Source organism: Oculina patagonica, chromosome 12, assembly GCF_052425735.1.
Source record: "Oculina patagonica isolate OP01 chromosome 12, crgOcupat, whole genome shotgun sequence".
Classification (NCBI taxonomy): Eukaryota; Metazoa; Cnidaria; class Anthozoa; order Scleractinia; family Oculinidae; genus Oculina; species Oculina patagonica.
Window position 1 is genome coordinate 2,261,381 of NC_135769.1, and position 19,718 is coordinate 2,281,098.

At 40.0% G+C, this 19,718-nt stretch overlaps 1 protein-coding gene across 2 annotated transcripts; it reads right to left on the reverse strand.

Moving 5' to 3' along the window:
• Positions 1–346: 346 nt before the first annotated feature.
• Positions 347–19,718, reverse strand: LOC144631344 (BLOC-2 complex member HPS5-like). Of its 2 annotated transcripts, none has more exons than XM_078489754.1 (31): positions 19,595–19,718; positions 18,674–18,784; positions 17,803–17,864; positions 17,503–17,557; positions 16,740–16,871; positions 15,224–15,363; positions 14,391–14,423; positions 13,633–13,723; positions 13,446–13,528; positions 12,355–12,432; positions 12,022–12,113; positions 11,104–11,243; positions 10,787–10,903; positions 9,969–10,624; positions 9,710–9,768; positions 9,152–9,178; positions 8,820–8,887; positions 8,068–8,321; positions 6,629–7,599; positions 6,083–6,206; positions 5,155–5,334; positions 4,388–4,507; positions 3,755–3,874; positions 3,145–3,257; positions 2,553–2,841; positions 2,129–2,204; positions 1,859–1,906; positions 1,627–1,684; positions 1,498–1,531; positions 1,177–1,256; positions 347–920 (listed from the first exon to the last, which is right to left on the reverse strand). In XM_078489754.1, exons 1-31 carry the CDS (start codon positions 19,712–19,714, stop codon positions 829–831), a joined length of 4,623 nt encoding a protein of 1,540 aa, XP_078345880.1. In that variant the 5' UTR covers positions 19,715–19,718; the 3' UTR covers positions 347–828. The 2 variants fall into 2 exon arrangements, with proteins under 2 accessions (XP_078345880.1, XP_078345881.1); XM_078489755.1 differs by lacking the exon at positions 347–920 and adding an exon at positions 929–1,102 and having other exon boundaries at positions 1,135–1,256.

Here is a 19,718-nt window from a genome sequence, read left to right on the forward strand (position 1 = left end):
TACGATACATTTCTGCATAGAAATTTAACTTGTTCAAAAATTATTAAATAATTGATAATTTTTTATTAAAAGCTGAACAAGAAGTTTTTTATCTTTTGGTATAAATTCCTTTGTGAATTTCTTTCTCTATCTAGCAAAGCTAATTCATTTCCTACTTAAAACCATTACATGTAAATTAAATTCTGTTAAATTAAACTACATTAAATGAAGTACTGTTTGTAAACGTGTTTTAACATTGTTTGTAAAAGGTGCTCCCTAAGTGTATTGACTGGAAAGTTTCATTTATGTAAAAAGAAGTTAATTTAAACCCTGTGAAAAATCGAGGATTTCCATTTACTGTCAATGATTTTTAATTCTTTAAACTTGCTAAGCGAAACCTGTTTTATGGTCGTGAACTGGGTAAAGCTAGTTTAACTAATGCTGTCTTGAACAGCCAGACCCTGATAGAGCGGTTTTCACTTGAGTGTCAAAAGTAATTCTTAAATGCTTGGAGGGGGGGGGGGGGTGGTTTTGCATTACTACACTTAGTGATCGGTCAAAGAAACACGCGCCACTTTCTCGACCGATCAGAAGTAAAACCAAAACCAATCGTGACTCGCTCCCACACATTTTCCCGCGCTTTACACCGGATACATGTATTAGGTTCGTGTTTTGATTGGTTCACTAGATTGTCGTGGTCCTTTGTGATTGGCCAGAGTGATTACTTTGGTTTTGGTTCTACGACACTCAAACGAAAATCGCTCTAAGCTACTGCCCACATCTGCTTCATCTAAAAACTAAACAACTTCACTAAACTGAATATTTGTTCGTCTTCGGTGTCTTGTCCGGTCACAGTACTTTTGTTCCAAGTGTGGTGAGATTTTGATGAAAACACAGCACACACGCCGCCTCTGGAACACAGTGCTTGTGAAATACGTGACCTGAAAATCAGAACGTTCTTTCATTAAATGTCCAGTTTACACGTTCGCGACCCCAGAACCGCTCAATGCTCTCAGCCAACCGGGGATAACCAGGCGGCCCTGGGGATGAGTGTGAAAATGAGAGTGACACGTTTCTGACATCTGCCAATCATCTACGTAAATTGCACGTGCAACTGTTAGCTCTTTGATTGGCTAAAATGGTTGGGAAACCAACAGAAAGATCTCCAAAAAAGGTAAAACGAATTCGCTGACTTACCGCATTCAAACAACAGAAGCCCTTGATTACTCGTCGAAATCTGCTCGCACAGTTTCAGCGAGCACACCAAACATTCACCGCTTTGAAAAAAAAATACACTCGTTAGTCAAGTTCGATTTTCATACATCTCGAGGAATGCTCTCTAGAATACAGTTTTACACCTCTTTTCCTAAAACGAGCATTTGCTTTGTCTCACGTCCTAACTGTTTGAAAAGTTATCAGAGGTAACAAGGAACTAGGAGTGCATAAACTGTCAGCAGACTTTCTCTTAAGGGATAGAAAGGCATATATCGAAGTATGATAGCTTATTTCGGTACTCACTCAGCTAGGCGAATGTTTTGTCCCCAGTTTGAAGCTGTTGTGGAAAACAGAACATAAGTGTAAGAAAACAGACGAGATCACTCATAATCTGCCCGGAATGAATTCGCGTAAAGAAGTCTGTCGTGTTACCTCCATCCTCGAGTGTTCTGAACTGTGACATGGCCTCCAGCTGGGGTTTGACGTCTTCCTGTTAAATTCAAAATAAACGACGTATTTCAATGACCATCGATATGTTGTTTTAGATTAACATAGTTATAGTCGCAACAAACTCGCATTTAAAAACACCAACGAAAATCACCAAGAACCAAAAGAGAACATAGCAACTGCACTTTGACTGAGTGCAGTAGCTAGGCCGGGTTACCTTGCTTGTGGGACCGCAAGTTTCTTCTTCCTTACGAAAATTATTCAACTGAAAAAAAGATCGGGTATAACAGCTTTAGCTACGCGTTAATCGTATATTGCTCTAAAATGACGTCAAAGAAAGTAAAAAAAAAAGTGAGGGAATCAGCGATTTGTCTCGCGCGCCGTTGATTGCAGGTCACTGCAGCCGGTATCTTACAACTGTAAGTTACTCGGAATAAACGCTAAATGCTCAGAAGCTGCCCTAATGAATATAGAACGATTTTTGTACCTTTGGAGCTAAGGAACCGCTTCTTTGTGACCACAGATAGGAATCAAACTTTTTAAGCAGCTCGTGAATCAAGGTTCTGAAAAAAAAAATAAACAAAAAAGCCACAATAAATTTTGAGAGTGATCAACAACCACTTTCCCCTTGTAATATCAATACATTGGCAAACAGAGAGGTGATGAGAAGGGAAAAAAAGACACCAATTTAAAAAAAAGGTTTTCCTGACTAGCCTCAAGAAAGCAAATCATTTGTGTGCATTTTTAAAGCGTTTTACCGTGTCAAATGAGCTGCATACTCCTCGGGCGACGCCCTCTGGCCCACAGAAGGCGCAGTGATGCAGTACTAGTGAAGACATTGCGCGCAATATTCTCACCGTATTCGGGCTGTACACGAAACATTTAAAACAGTGCAAATGGTCTTTGCTAACCTTTGCCTTCTCTCAATCACGGCTCCCAGCAGACACGAGTAGTAGAAATCTGTAGTGAGGAGTGGCGTGTCACGTGGCAGAGCCTGCAGTAAGTTGACAGTATGTCCAGCGCCCAACTGTTCAAGCATTAGATTGATCACATTACTCCAAGTCAAGTTTGGAATCCATTCAGAAGCAGACAGCGGTATGCATGAATGAGGAGTGTCACGTGAGTCGTTGCCATAGTGATCGCGTGATAGAAACAAATCCAACAAATGTCTCCATTCATCCAAAGTCTTTGGAAGGAGTCCTGTTCAATGGGAAACAAAAAACAGCGAGTACTTTACCAACTTTACAACCTTGATGATTTTCAACAATTATAAGAAACACGTACTGTTAGGCCCATTTTTCTCAGGGTTCAGTCGAGTGGGAATGCACGCAAGCGCGCGATAAATCGTTTCGCGCGAGGGGGACCCGCGCGAAGTGATTTTCTCGCGCGCGCCCACCCAACCGACCCTGACCTGTCCAACACAAAATTGGCTCTGTTTTAAAGATAACTCGTGAACTTGGAAGAATTTTAAATTTTGACTTTAATGAAAACGGTTGTACATACCCCATGGCTGTGTGTCTTTAATTAGCTTCAAGTCACCCAAAGAGACCACCAGCTGCAAAGCCTCTTGTCTACGGTTTGTTTTCACACACAGGCGGATCAGACCTGACCAGTATCTAAAAACAGAACCCAGTGCAAATAGTAAGGTGTATTGGACAGCTTTATATGCCGACGCTCTTTGGGCTCGAAGAGGAATCTTTTCTTGCCCTATGCAAGCATTAGCCACAAGAGCCATTAACACAAGCACTAAACATTATCCTGTAACGAATGACGACGTATGAAATGACACCTACATGTGAAATGCCGGTATAAGAATTTAAGAGGAAAGAACGTTCGCAGTTCTGAGAGGCCTGGAAGTTTGGTCAATTGTGAGTTCTACAATAGTTTCTTATAAAGCAGTAACTTCGATTGTCACGTCATGTTCATCTCTACAGTGTGGGAAAACGTTGCGCAACAACGTAACAAACTTGCGTGAAGACCTAGAAACGGCTGCCGAGAAGACTAGTCGCATTAAACTCTGGAGCTCTTATTGACTCCCCGTGAAGGATAATCATCGTATGTTGCGCGTGCGTAACATTATAGTTGAGAAATGATTAAATAAGCTGCCTCTTACCCATGCTTCCAGCAGAAGTCCATGAAGTCTGTATATTCTTTAGGATCCTTTTGGCACAGGAAATCAATGAGCTGCTGTAAATGATCGGCCTTTTGCCATTGTAGAGTATGCGACCCTGGTCTGTAACAAAAAATTGATAAAATGTTTACAAACTACAGCCGAAAGAGATACCATTGAAGATATTTGCGATTCACTTTCCTAAAGTAACACAATAGCATGTTGATCAAACACGGTAATTGTAATGCAAAATTTTTTTATTTTGCAAGTTATAATCTATTCTTGCTTACTCCTAACAATGGTTTATTCAGTCGATAAACCGTGGGAAAGCGTCCTTTGTTGTTTAATAATGTTCGAGCCAAGTGGCATATCAGGCTGGAGCTTATCCCGGTTTCAGTAGCATGAAGTGACTAGGAGTATTGCTACTCCCCCTGTATGGGATGCTAGTCCATCGCAGGGTTACCCCCCTAGCAGTAAATTCACCGGTACCCATTTATACACCACACTTGGGTGATGTATAAAGAACACAACATAATGATCCCGGCCAGGGCACGTTCTTGAGTCCAGCGCACTAACCATTAGGCCAAACCGTCTCCCTTGATGTTTAAATAATGAGGAGTTATATGCAATGCTAACCTTGGTTTTCCACACTGTTGACAGTGTAATCCTTCCCTTGATGGATCCACTATGAGCGAGCAGTGGAACCACCATTTAGCGATCGCAATATCCTCACAAATCTTGACAATAGTTTGCTCCCTAGAGAAAAGATACAAGGAAACCTGTAGAAATACTCAACAGAAAACCACTAACATTGCTTTGCTTAGTTGGTTCAGAGGCTAAATTATGACTTGAACATCGTCACCAGTCCGCGCTTTCATGATGTCACGGCATGTCATGCATGACATGACAAGGCAATTGTCACGTCATTTGATGTCATGTCATGTCAAGGTAAGCCATGTAATGTTTCATGTGATGTCACGTTAAGCTAGGCACACACTAGGTGACTAGTCGCAGGGACTTATCCCTTAGTGTGTACACGCACACTAAGGGACTATTGGTCCCTGCGACTAGTCCCAGAAATCAAACCAGCTGAATTTGTTGGACTAGTCGCAGGGACCAAAAAATGTGGTCCCTGCGACTAGAATTTCGATGCAAAATACGAGTACACACTAGGGGACTGGTCCTCAAAGCAAGTCCCTGCCATTAGTCCCCTAGTGTGTGTCGACCTTTATGACATGTCATATTAAATCATGTCATGTCATGTCATACTGGGCAGCTGTTTCCTTACAACCTTCAGAGGAGAAATTAGTTTAGAATTTTCCAGTTGTTCCTTAGTATAGTCCATGAGTGACTAACAGTAAACTGTATTTTACAATTTAAATCTAGCAAAGAACAAGTCGTACTTGGTATTTCCAACCTCGGCCCTCCATCTCATCAGCTGTTCTACATACAACACAAAATCTGCTGAGCCAGATTCCAGGGTGCTGCTTTGCCGAGAAATCTCCATGACCTCCCATGGTTGCACGTCTGGAAACATTCTAGCACATGTTACCATTGTCTCGCGACTATCGTGTTCATACAGACTGTAAATGAGAAATGTAGACTAGTCAGGAAAACCTTGCAACCTTGGTCAATAGCCTTGTGCCAGGTAGATTGTTTGTGCAAAGTACCAACAATGGTGGGCCCAAAACAAGAGTCAGCGAGATTAGAAGTCTTAAGTCATTAGGTTAAGTCTTCAGACTAGGAGTATTTCTACTTGCCCCTGGATGGGATGCTTTCTCATCGCAGGGTCACCATCCAGCATTAAATTTGCCCTTACCCATTTATACACCTGGGTGAAGGAAGGCACTGTGAGAGTAAAGTGTCTTACGCAAGGACACAACGCAGTGACCCGGCCAGGGCTCGAACCCAGACCGCTCGATCCAGAGTTCAGCACGCTAACCATTAGGCCACCACGCCTCATTTGCCACGATATATATTTTTTAGACAAATAATCATTTTCCATTATCACAACAATGACCAAAAAATACCCGAAAATGTCAGATGCTTGATTCGATGGGCGGTAAGCAGCTTTGTTGTTCTTTTGTTCGGTTACCTACTAAGGGGGGGGGGGGGGGAATCTTACTTTACGTTACGTTCATATAAATCTCATTACTTGCATAGCTAGTAGGTAAGGTAGAAGACCTATCCTCGACAAGTCTGTTTGTTGGGTCTTTTTTCTGTGATCTGCTACATTAGAAAGGAATTAGATGTAGTTGCAATAGCAGGTCAGTTTCATGACAACCCTGAAAGGAGGAGGTCGAGGAGGGTCTAAATGCGTGCACAGCTTACCGAGTTAAATGATAAAGTAAAATGTCAGAGTATGCATCCATTCCATCATGCAGTTCATGAAGCGCCCGACGTGCATCACCTTCTTTTAAGTACTTAGCAATGACGTCATCAGTGGTGACAAGATCTACACAACAATGGATTACTTTATTAAAGTGCTCAGACGGCTACAAAACATGACCGCTCAAAAATGTTCGCTGCAATAACTTAACTCACTTACAGGCAGAAATGGAACCCTTTTCACCAGAACCCTTTTTTACAAACCATAAAAGCAGTAACAGTGATAATCATTCAGGAAAACATTACTCGTCCAAAACTGGGTGTAATCCTCAACCCATTATACTACTAAAAGTATACTACTTGTAAAATATGCAACAGTTTAATATGTTCACGCTATACTACTTCTAATTTATGTTGATATACGACTTAGGAACTTCGGTATCATTCGATTTAACAAAATGTGGTAGCTAAAATCGGCAAAATTTCCTTTTATTGATTAACCATAACAACAAAGTAAGAACGCATGAAAACACCTGCCAAGTCACTCACCTGACAGACAATCCACAAAGGTATTCCAAGTCTTCCTTCTGTCTCCCCTGCTCATGAAAAGGGTGCGTCGTAACTGCTTGACATCCAGGAGAAAGAAATAGTAAGCCAGGAATTTTGAGCGAATGATGTCATTCTCCTGTTGTGAACAGCTTTCTGTGTCAACTTCCCCAATATCACTTCTGCAGAATGCAGTTCCATTTTTACACAATCCACAAGAGGGCTCACTATTTGGTGCTGAATTGCCATTACTGCAGATTTCTTCGTGTGAGGAGGAAGTGTTGTTAGCGGATTTATGCAACGTCTTATTTTCTTCATTCGGTGATGCCTTTAGTGGTTGAACAATGTCACCATTTACCTCAACATTAACCGCAACACCAAGTTGTTCTATCGCGTCACTGTCCAAAGTGTTCCCTTTGCAACTCTCTTCTTCAACATTTGTGCCGATTGAAGAGGAAGTTGGTGCAACACTCTGCGATGTTGATTCTTGAGAAAAACCAGCTTCTGTTGATGCATCAGTAGTCTCAATATCTTCATGCGAAGAAGAAGGATTGCACTTGTCCAACTCGTGTTCCATTACTGTTTCCGAAGAATTCGGTAAAACAACACTTAATTCGTCATTCTTTAAATTATTCAAATCGTCACTCACTCCTGCATTATCTTGAACAACCAGGGAGCTATTGGAAGATGTTTTGGCGCTACTTGTCGCATCACAGGAAACATCTTGTAAGGATTCCATGCCTTTCAATCCATATATACCACAATCAAAACACATCCTTGCTAGATATGAGACATCAGCAAATGCAGGTCCATCAAGGAAATACTTCAAATCAATCTTAGTGTCGATTCCTTCACTATTCTTGTTCAACTCAAGACAATTCTTCATGGCTCCATGAAGCTTTGGGATCCATTTCTCAAATGCGTGACGCAGGCTACTGATACTGAAGAGGGTGAGTGGATTCTTCACTTCATTCCTTAAAACGAAAGTAACGCAATCATCGCTCCTTCATTATTCGCTGTTCTTGGTACTAAAAAAACTAGCTCTCACGGAAGTAGACCTTACTTTCTTTGTACTTAAAGGAGCTACGTCACAGACACCCCAACTTGAAAACAATGGCAAGATTTTTCAAGTTTGTGATTCGTAGACCGTCTTAATCTTTGTCAATCAAAACCATCCTTGTTTATTTTCGCGTTTTTATTACTCCTTTGTTGTTCTTCTACGTTAGAAAACTATTATTCAATTATAAAGTAATCAGAAAAATGACTCAAATATCGTGACATTGCTCCTTTGACATTCAAAACTTGGGAAGCAATTGGTCTTTTATTGCTCAAATTTTCCCTCAAAAAGATTACTTCTATTTACAGTTAGGTGGTAAATACAAGGATAAATAGAGAATTACAACTTTTTACAGACAAACGCAGACTAACAAATAAGAACAAACCGTGTCTTTGCTGAACACTCAATGAGTTCCTCCACTTCTGGCGGGCATTTTATCTTTTGCGACTCCTCTTCCACATTGTCCATTATTTCCTCTTCAGCAGGTGGAGTAGGAGACGGTAATGGGGAGGGATCTTCTGATGAAGGTTTAAGTTTCTTTTTCAGCAATCCCTTGGCTTTTGACAGCATGGCTGGAATGGCAGGAGGCAGTTCAGTTTGTATAGGGCTGATAGGTTCTGACAGACGTCTACTCCTTGCCTAGATTGGTGGACGAAAAAACCCAGACATGATACTTGTACTTAACTTAAAGCTGATTTCCAGTCCGTACTGCGCAGACTCGGGGTTTGTTTACGTTTTTGTTTTGAATTCGTTGAAACGTTACACTTCGGTGACAGCATACATGACGTTTTTTAGTCCGCCATTACAGTTCGTTTCGTTCAAGAGTTTCCGATGAGCTGAAACGTCGGTTTGAAATAGCGTCAAGGTTCTTCTACTCGTTATATTTGTTCTGCAAGGATATCTGGCGTTAATAATGAAGAAAAAGGTAAGTTTGTCGCGGAACTTTTAGTTTTGCTTGTAAACATTCCCTTCGTGTGGGCTCACATAAACATTGCAGCCGAGATTGCGCAGTACGGACTGGAATTCATCTTTAAATGTCACAGATGGACAGATAGACTGACGGACATACTGGCAGACAGACAGACAGACAGACAGACAGACAAGGACATTTACACTTGTTTCAGAATGCTGTCTTACCTCTGTGTCATCAGTTGAAGAACTCCCACGAAAGGAAGAGCTCCGTGCATAGGGTGCTGGAGTGCCTTCTGAATATTCACAAAAAAAACCATAACTGATACATGGATTTTTAAAAATATTCACCTGTTAACACTCAACAAAAAGGATCAATCAACTATTTTACAGTAGACAATAACAAAATTTCCTTCCATAATTCTTTCCACCAAGGCTGTATGTACAAGATAAACTATCTCCGTTGTCTTGAGTATATTTTGTAAGTAGCTTTCTCGATCCGTAAAAGATAAAACATTAAGCTATTGAACTAACTAAAAAAAGTCAATCTTAACAAATACCTGGCTTTACTTGAGGTGAATCAATATCTGAAAAGAGACGATCAGAGTTAAATTAGCGTTATTTCATGATTGGCACATTTTCTTTTGTTATTCAACAACCTTTATTTAACTTAACCTTTATTAACTATCTGAAAGTCCGGGGAGGGCTTGATAATGTAGCAGGGAAGAGCGGGGCTTATGAATTGAATTTATGATTATTAATGAGGGATTTATCTGTATAAATCCCTCGTTTCAGGGATTTATCTGTATAAATCCCTGGTTTCAGGGATTTATACAGAACGTCGGCATTAATCGTCGAACGTCGGCATTAATCCATATACATCCCTCGGGCCCACGGCCCTCGGGATGTATATGGATTAATACCTCCGTTCTCGGTATTTATCTCTTACTTAAACCAGTGACAGCGTGATAAGGCAATTTAATGAGTAGAAGAAGCAAAGACAAACTTCGTTCAAATAACATTAACGGTTCCCAAGAGACATGAAAGTGTAATATTATGGTGGAAACACAAGGACCAAGACATTAAGAGTTGATATACATGAAGCAGACTACACATACCGACAGTGACTACTCTCTTCTTTCTTTTCTTTCTCTCTCGCAAACTTAACTTTTCCTTTCTGAAAACAAATTAACCAAAACTAAATAAAAGAGACGCAAATATTTTGTGACAATCTTTTGAAACTCAAATAACGATTGCAAGGGCTGTGTAAAGTGTATATTGACACAATAACTGACTCTAACTGCAATCTCTTCTATGAGGACCTAGAGAACAGACTTACATGAAACAGAAGAAAAATAAATGGTGAACATTGCTCACTTATCTAAAGCTTCTTCTTCAACTGCTCCTCCTTCATTGCCAGACTGTCTTGATTCACTGTCATCAGAATGACACGGACTCTGCTCAAGGATTTGCTTTTGTAACAGAGGACTTTCCTCTTCCTGGATGGTTTCTTGGATATCCAGTCCTTTTGTCTGCAGACCGGTGTCTGCATCAGGCACGACCTTACTCTGAGAATCACCAACCTTGTGGTGAGGGTCTGTAGGGCTGTCTGCCCCAGAAGAATTTAGCTGTCTTACTGGGCTGTCAGTAGATTGTGATCTCTTCAGTATGTTGATTCCCTTCTGTCGCTCGGCTTTAAATTTCTTGGCTGCTGCGGCGGCAGACATCAGCATGCCCTCAAATGAAATATCAGCACTCCACTGTTTCTTCAACTTCCAATGCAGACCACCTTTATCAACATCATCTGAGTGTATGGTTTCCAAGTTGTCATGATCCTCTCCTGTTTCCAATGTCCTTCCCCCAGGGGATGGTGTGTTCGACTCTAAATCATCAGTGAAGGCATCACTGCATATACTTAGAGTGTCAGGACTGTCAGTCAAGCTCGTGTTACCATGGTAACTCGGTGGCTTGTCACTCGCTTCTGTTGCAGGTTCCATGTCACGCTCAAGTTCTTCCAGCTCACCAATCAGGTCCTATCATAGAATTGGACAGTAAAATTATTGTGGAAAGATTTTATTTAAGCTTTTTTCTTTTCTTTTGTTTGTTTGTTTGTTTTCTATTGTTTTAAAAGGAAGGTACCCTTTACTTTTTTACACACTCTGTGGGCAGTCAATAGCTCATAATACAATACAAACCTCTCTGTCTTCTTTCTCTTCTTCGCATAAACTTTCCCTAAGGTTTGTGACCAGTGAAACAGGAACCAAATCCCTTGCTGAACCAGGAATGATGTAATGCTTGCAGCTTAGCAGCACCTACAGGTAAGGATAATCAAAACACAACACAGATAAGTAGGCCACTTAAACAGGAACTAGGAGGGGGCAGAAAACAGCTCTATTCTAGCATGCCAACCGCAGGGAGTGGTAATACTCCAAGTTGCAGGTGCTGGTAGAAAGACTTAACCTTGACATCAGAATCAAAGGTTAATTGGTTTTATGGGTTCCATATTGCTTACCTTTAGACACTGGCTGATCTCTCCCATTTCATACAGTCTTGACACACACTCTTTAACGGAAAGAAGGGCAAACCATTTCACACAGTCTTCAGCATCATAGACATAGAACTCATCCCCGACACAGACAATGTCCTCAACAACTGCAAGAATATTGTACCATATAATTAAGTTACTTAAGTTTAAGCACATTTTCAACAACTAGGGTCTCAGAGGTTTCAAGTCACAGGGTTGCCACTCATTAAAACCCAAAAAAATTCCCTGACTTTTCACCCACCTTAAACTAATTTTCAATGACCTTGCATTAGGCAAATTATCAATTAAGCCAAATCCACTTTTGCATTTGCCTCAGCTTCTTCTGCAGGCCATCAATATTCTTCCCTTCATTTTCAATCTCTTTACGTTTTCACAGGATTTTGAATGCATGCGAACAAAATTCTCTGAGTTTTCACTGACTTTGACAAGAACTAAGATTTTCCCTGACTTGTTTTTCCCTGACTTCTCCATGAACGTGGCAACCCAGAAAGAGGTCAACTACATTTCAAAAAAAAAAAAAATCTTTAGAAAATTTTCAGCTAACATGGGCCTTTATTTTGTAAATCTTGAAATTATAAATATAGTGTAAACATAAATAACCGTTTAAACATCTGATTATGATTAGTAAGTACATATAGGGAAAAGGCAATGTTCTGTCAAACTGCTGTAATTAAATGTAGCGTATTTTGTAAGTGATGTAATAACATATTGTAGTCTATTGAAAGTAATGTAAATAATATACTGTAAGTAAATCTACGTAAGTACTGTTCTGTAAGTTTTGTTGTGTATTATTATTAAAAAAAAAAAACTACATTTCAGCATTTTTGCTTCTAAGAGTCTCAGACAATTCTAGAATACAGACAAATCTAAAGTCTTCGTTCTTACCCGTGTCCATGGCATACCAAGCCACCAACTGACCCAAGATTGGATCAATAATGTACAGTGAAGATCCGTGCCATGTCACTAAGAATCGATCCCTGAAGATAAAATGTCATGCAAGGCAATTAGTTACACAGTAATATATTACTCATTTATACAAGCTGCCACAGAAAAAATACTTGTCAAAACTTTGAGGAACACATAAAAAAACCAAGACTAGTTTAGTTTATGGTTAGGATGACACAAGGCTTAATAAATTGTGCATGTACAGTTGTACATAAAAGATAAACATTATGTATTATGTGGCATGGCTGACAGGAACGTTAAAGGAAAAATCACCTGACAAGCAATAGCTTGGCAAAATTGACAGACTGTGGTGGAAAATCCCCTTCTGTTATTGGCTCAATGGCACTGTGACTGCAAAAGAACGATTTTAAGTCTGTTGGTAACATCATATTATTATATCTTTACTAATTACGTTGTCCTGAGATAAGATGCTAGCATGTCCTTTACAGGGTACCCCAGCATTTGGTCAGAAACTTGCCTTGCCAAGAGGCATGGTGGCCTAATGGTTAGCATGCTAGACTCCTGGGCCGGGTTGTTCGAAAGCCGATTAACGCTAACCCAGGATTAAAAGTTTATCAAGGGTTCAATTTCTCGTGGATAAAAGTGTTTTTATTGCTTATGTTTTGTGGAGCTTGAGATTAGTGGATGTCAAAACTGGGGGACAGAAAATGAAGGAAAACCTCAATGAGAAGTTAAAAAACTGAAATCAAACTTCACACTAATCCTGGATTAGCTTAATCGTGCTTTGAACAACCCGGCCCAGATGTAGAGGGCCAGGTTTGAGCACTGGCCAGAGTCATTGTCTGGTGTTCTTGGGCAACTGAAGACACCAACTATTATAGTGCCTCTCTCCACCCAAGTGTATAAATGGGTACCGTCGAACCAATGCTGGGGGCAAAACCTGCATTGGACTAGCATTCCATCCAGGGGGGGGGGGGTAGAAATACTCCTAGTCTCTTCATACAACAGAAACCGAGATAAGTACTGGGCTGTATCAGCCCCCAGGTTTGACCCAGACTTTATCTTCACCTTGCCCTGTCCTTACAGTTTACAGGTACCCATTTATACATCTAGGAGGAGTGAGGCACTGTGAGAGTAAAATTATAGGTGGCACACCCAAGAAAACAACACATGGAAAACACTGAGCATGGACCAGGGACGGCGGGGCCGGGGGGGGGGGGGGGGGCCCCCCCCAAATTTCAAAAAAAAAAAATATTTTTAAAATAAGTTTTTACCCCCCCCCCCCCCCAATAGCCCCCCCCCCCCCCCCCAAACCTGTGGACATTTAAATTCTCAATGCATATATTAGGGTCCAGTGAACAAACTATTGGGCCATAAAAAAGCAGTTTATTTTTGTTACTAACCCACATCCAAGTATTGGCACAGGAGGTGTTCCTAGAAGTTTCTTGTATTGTTGGGTCGACATGACTTGGCCATCTATACTAGCCTATAAAAAATGATAACATAACACATTGTTATCTACAGAAGCACTGTCCCAAGCTATTTTGCATCAATGTTCCATAAGAATATTGATATGTGGTGGGCACTAACCTCCCACAATCTTGATCCAGGACGTGCTGCATAGATTGCAGGACTGTCAGAGACACCCTCCTTGAAAAAACAGCTTCCATACAGACCATCCCTGAAAGATTTGAAGTTACGTTTATGCCTAGAAGCTGTTGATTATCCTAGCTAAGCAGTCAAAGCAATAATAGAATAAACTGAACACTCTTGCTTATTAGTTATAGTATGATTGGTAATCACAGTGTGGGGTTTAACAAAGACCACACACACTACAGACATTTTTTTATGTACCCAGGCTTAATCTAACCACAAATTCCTGAGTTTCAACATAGGCGAGTGGAAATATGGTTACAGGAGTACTAAAATAATCTTGAGCAATAATCACAGCACAATTTGGTTACCAGAAGACTAAAAATATGCGTTCAAGTTTGTTTTTGCGACGCATATTTGAATTGTTATAGGTAGACCGCTGTTCAATGTGTTCAAGGCCGTATCGTTACGATTGCTCCACGAAAAAGCACGAAAAAATATGTTTCTGACTACTGTCGGAGAAAACATGCGCATATAATTGCGCGTAAACAAATCGTACGTTGGCCGAGGACAAGACCCAGGAAAAAAGAGTGAATGAAACCGGCTGACGAGGGCGATGCTCCAAGCCCCCAAAATTGTATTCGGAGGGGAAAAAAGTTGAGTCCGGCTAAAAGTATTAACAGTTCCCGGCGTAAACAAGCAAAAACGTCGAAAAAATGACCTGAAGTGTCAAAAGTTGGTTAATAAATGCTTACCTTAGCTTGACCCCAACTGGCACACAATCCAGACTAAAAGCAAACAATAAGATTACTGTTAACACAATAGAGCAGTTTTCAATTGAGTGTCGTAAAACCAAAACCAAAGTAATTACTCGGGCCAATCACAAAGGTCACAGACAATCCAGTGAACCAATCAAAACTCGAAGCAAATACATGTAGCTGGCAGGAAGCGCGGGAAAACGTGCCCAAGCTAGTCACGATTGGTTTTGGTTTTACTTCTGATTGGCTAAGAAAATGGCGCGAGATTTTTAAGCCAATCACTAAGCGTAGTAATTCAAAACCAAAGCAAACGCAATTTACTTTCGACACTCAAGTGAAAACCGCTCCAGTTAGTAATAATATCTGCAGACACAAACCTGTATCTGAGCCATGTCGACTCTGTAACTGGGGAAGGACACCCATAATTTAAATTAATTTTAATGAAATTAAACCCCTAAAGAAGCTCAAGACCAATACCATTTTTGTAACTGACCAGACTCTAATAGCTCCCTTGCTCTCTCTCCAAACCTAAATGAGAATTCAGTGGGTAAAAATAGGGTGTTCTGTCCAGAACATTCAAAGTGGGACCAGAGCCTGCAATTTACACTCACTAAGCAAAGCCCACATGGCAGGCATACTGTTTGGCGGGCAAGTGTTGAATATATTATGGTCAAACACCTTTTCACTGCCATACTGGATAATTTGTCACTTTCATATGGAAGTTCCCCTCCAGGAGTATACAAAATGTATAATATCACATTCAATCGCATCCTGTGATTTCTTATCATAATTTAAACCTGAAGACAAATAAATCATCTAACTAAACAAACCTTTTCAGATCCACAATGGCACACTTGGTCATAGTAGACACAAGAAGTTTATCACCAACACAGTCCAACTGAACAATACCAGTGTGAGCCTTTGCTACAATACCAGTAGTGTGAAGAAGAGGTTTTACAGAATGAGGCAGCTAAAAAATAAAAAGATTGGGTAACTAAATGCCTTAAAAACCTGATATGATGATTAAAGTTTGTTGTTACTATAAGTACATTGTGTTGTTTGAGAAAAAATCCATACCCCTACCATGGAAGGATTTTTGATTTGGATCCCCCACCCCTCCAGAAATTCCAGTTATGCTTGGCATTACTGATACCCAAACCCACAGAATTTCCAATGACCTTCGATATCCATGGGGAGGGTATGGATAATTTCTGGAACACCACATTTTTTTTCTTATATCCAATGTTCCTGATTGACTATAGTATCACAACTTGAAAATTGCATTAGATGCACTGATTTCAGAACCCCCTTTATTTGAATTACTGTTTGACGTGTTCTTGAAAAACTAAGCAATTATTTTGGGTTGCATTGGTGCATGGATCAAGCCTTTAAAATTAGGCTTCAGGCTGCAGCTCAATATTTAGACCCCCTGTGATCCAAACTACTGTAAGCAACCACTTCCTGTTAGAGCGGTTTTCACTTGAGTGTCGAAAGTAAATTGCGTTTGCTTTGGTTTTGCATTACTACGCTCAGTGATTGGCTTTAAAATCTCGCACCACTTTCTCAGCCAATCAGGACTAAAACCAAAACCAATCATGACTCGCTCGCGCACGTTTTCCCGCGCTTCGTGCCGGTTACATGTATTTGCTTCGAGTTTTGATTGGCTCACTGGATTGTCTGTGTCTTTTGTGATTGGCCGAAGTAATTACATTGGTTTTGGTTTTACTGCACTCAATTGAAAACTGCTCTATGGACCACATAGGCATAAAATTTTGGGGGGGGGGGGGGGGGGGGGGGGGGTTGCTAATGCACACATTAGAAGGCAGGACCCAGTTACCAGTACCTGGATACACAAGAGTTAGTACCTGGCTACTTTCAAATAAAACATAAAGAAATTTGCTACATATATCGTGTTCTTTTTTGCCTGCCTACTTTCCTTTTAATGCCTTCCCACTTCAAAAATTAATGAAATCCCTGTTATGGGAGGTTTGATATATATATTTTGGGCAATTAAAGCATTTGTAAAATTCATCAATTATTCTTGAGGGTTCAAACCAATCCCAGCACAGTATTCAGATCCCATGTACACAACTGTACACCCCAATACAAATCAAACAGTGGAACTAACTTTTGATACAAACTCCTGCTCAGCTAATTAGTATTCATCAACTTTTGATACAGATCTCTACTGATTCGCATAACAATATTTTGCATTCAATTTGTTTTCATTTCACAAGGCAGAATAAAATATTCGCATCCGATCTGTATGAGCGTTTTCAATGGCTTGTGTAAACGCCCATGCAGATCTCCCGCTCATATTTCATTTACTACTTAAACGTTAATTACCTTGCCTGCTGTTGGAACATGGACAACACTCACAACACCCTTCACATCACCAATGAAAAGACGAGCTTCATCTTCATCCCAACATAGTGCAGTTACAGTGGTGTTCTTGTGTTCTTCTGATCGCCGAATAAACTACAAAACAAAAAAGACATCAGTCCAGCAACAATAAGGTACATTATCAAACAAGATTCTGAATTTGGTTCTTTTCCCTAGTGTTTTACCAGTTATAAACAATAATTTTGGATGAGGTTTTTGTGATATCTGGTTAAGGTAGGTGTTATCGATAACTAATATTAACATTTTTATACATTGTTTTGAAAAAAATAACAACAAACGATTTTAACACTTGTGCTATTGGTAATTCCTTTTTGTTGTCAGGCTGCTGATTGTTTTTTCTCCTCAAGGAATCTGTGGAACAGCTCCTTTGCAACTTTTGCTCATCTTTTTGTGTTTTCTGAGTCTTTATCGTCCAGCAATTTTTTAATTTCTTACTTGGTTGAAGAAGCGAATCAACAAGCCATGTTTTTACTTCACTGTGTGCATAATGCCACTCACCGCACACCGGTGAACTTGTCATTGCTCTAGAAAATCATGCATTGCGTGCCAAAAGTACAGATTATTCACTAATCTGCTAGTAGATTAGAGAACAATCTGTAGTTTACACTGATTCCCAGAATAAGCTGTAGGCCCTTAGCCAATGAGTAGACAGATAGTGACTACAATGTATTAATAAATTATAAAGAACAATTTAAATTTCCCATACCTTTGGCTTCTCTCTGTGCCTTGAACTTACTTCCCACACAAGCACAATACCATGACTGACAAAACAAAATAACATTTACAGTTGTTACAGTAATCCAATGGCAATTTAGTTTTGTTAAAGGCATTTTCAAGCAGTTTGATTTTTACATTCCTCAGTTTCATAATTATATAATAAGGAATAAGAACTTAGAAGTATCAGGAAAAATAAGAATTAAACTGGTTTGGAAATTTAAATGAAAAATAAATTTAAACCAAAACAACTATGTATCAAAATTATAAATCAAATGCTGTTCAACTGTACCTTGTTGCTACTCCTAAAAGACTGCGCCATTTTGCAAAGCAAACAGCAAGTACAGGACCATCCTGTTAATTTAAAACTCTAAAATTCAGCATTAAATTTTGCAAAACTTTTAACAATTAGTACTGTGCTAACTAAGTTAACTTATTGTCCAAAGACAAAGATCAAGCAATTGTCGCCTTCTATTATATGGTTGTGAGACATACAGGAGGACCAAGGAGGATAAGTAAAGAATTTTTTTAAAAAAACTTAATTTTTAGCGGATAAAAAAGAGAAAAAAAAAAAAAATAAAAAAAAAAACAGAAAAAGAATTATTAAAAAAAAAAAAAAAAGGGAGAAAAAAAGTATTAAGGAAAGAAAAAAAAAAGGTGGGGGGACGAAAGGGAAAGAAGAAGAGAGAGGGGAGAGAGAAAAAGGAAAAAAAAAAAAAAAAAAAAAAAAAAAAAAAAAAGATGAAAATGGCTAGGCCATGTCTTAAGAATGTCACTGGACAAAAATCCCAAAATTGCACTACTGTCAGCACCTGAAGGCAAATACAGAGGAGGATGGGGAGAGAGGCATGGCAAAGAACAATAAATGAGGAGAGGAAACATCTCGGATTGAAGACATGGAGGGAGGCAGAGGTGGCAGCCAGGGACAGAGTGGCTTGCAGGGTTTTCATTAAGGGTCAGGCACAGGGCAAATTGACTGGATGTGAACAGGACTTTGCCCAGCTGTTTTCAACATCTGAACCGAATCAGTTTACTAATGAGGGGTGGGGCCTTGCTGATACTTTTTCCGGGTGCCAAGCCCTGATGCCCACCTGCTCCAAACCTTAATGAATCCCCTGGGCTTGAAGGAGGAGAATCGATGCCGATAAACTAAGTAAACTTACCTTGCTACTTATGAATCTGAGATGTTTCTGAGTCTTCCTGTCAAATATATAAAGGCCACCAGTACTGGACCCCAAGGCTATGTACTTCTTGGAGGCTGTCATACCAGTGTACTAAAAGAGAGCGAGAATAATAATAAAATTTTGTGCAGACAGACTCCAGGAAACACTAGATACCACTCTACTAGATATTATCTAGTACCAACGGATCTCCTAGATGGCCTCCCAGCAGGGTTCTTTCAAATGACCCAGCACTCACTGGAGCTCTAGCAGGTATGCTTTTCTTAATTGCCAGCTAAAATTCATACAGTTCCCGAGAAATAGGGAAATGCTTTCAGCTTCTTATGTTGCTCTCCAACAGGTGTTAAGCAAAGGCAGCCACCTATTTCAAATCTTATTGAAAGCCCTGTTCCAGTCCCCACATGGGATACCAAAAAAAATGGCCTTTCTCTTAAGGGGTAATAATAGGTCGGCACCTATTATTCTTAGGGTAGCCTGCAGAACAGGCGGATTATTTTTCGGGATGATTTTGCAAGGTGCGCAAATTATTTTTCCCTCATGCTTCGCACTCAAAATCCCCCCCAAAAATAATCTGGCTAATAATAGGCTATTCTTAGGGGGGAAATTTTGACCTTCCTCGTCTAGGGGGGGGGGGGGGGGGTGTTGATATAAAATGAATGGCCCTAGCTACATCACATTTAGATTTAACCTCTCATAAGCGCTTTTCTCTGATTCTCGTCCCTGAAAAATTAATCCTTCTTTAGATACTTTAAAAACTGTATCTAATACTTTAAAAAACTTTTTAATTTCGGTCGATCGAGCTAACTTCTTAGACGTACCATCTGATCTTGACACCATGTAGCGTTGCATGCCAATGCACATTGTTATAAAACCGAAAAGAAAAACCCATGTAATTTCACACACCTTTATTCGTGGATATGGCTTTAAAGGGGTGAGGAGATCCTCCATGGACCCCATTTCAGTCAGCAGAACCCCATATTCGCCAACAACTGAACTCCATCGAACAACCTCCGCGGCCGCCATCTTT

Coding starts and splice junctions, on each gene's coding strand:
- LOC144631344 (XM_078489754.1), bottom strand. CDS start 19,714: ATGGCGGCCGCGGAGGTTGTTCGATGGAGTTCAGTTGTTGGCGAATAT. Junction 6,207..6,628: donor CTTTGTGGATTGTCTGTCAG/GTGAGTGACTTG, acceptor ATTGTTGTGTAG/ATCTTGTCACCACTGATGAC. Junction 3,258..3,754: donor GACTTCTGCTGGAAGCATGG/GTAAGAGGCAGC, acceptor TTCTGTTTTTAG/ATACTGGTCAGGTCTGATCC.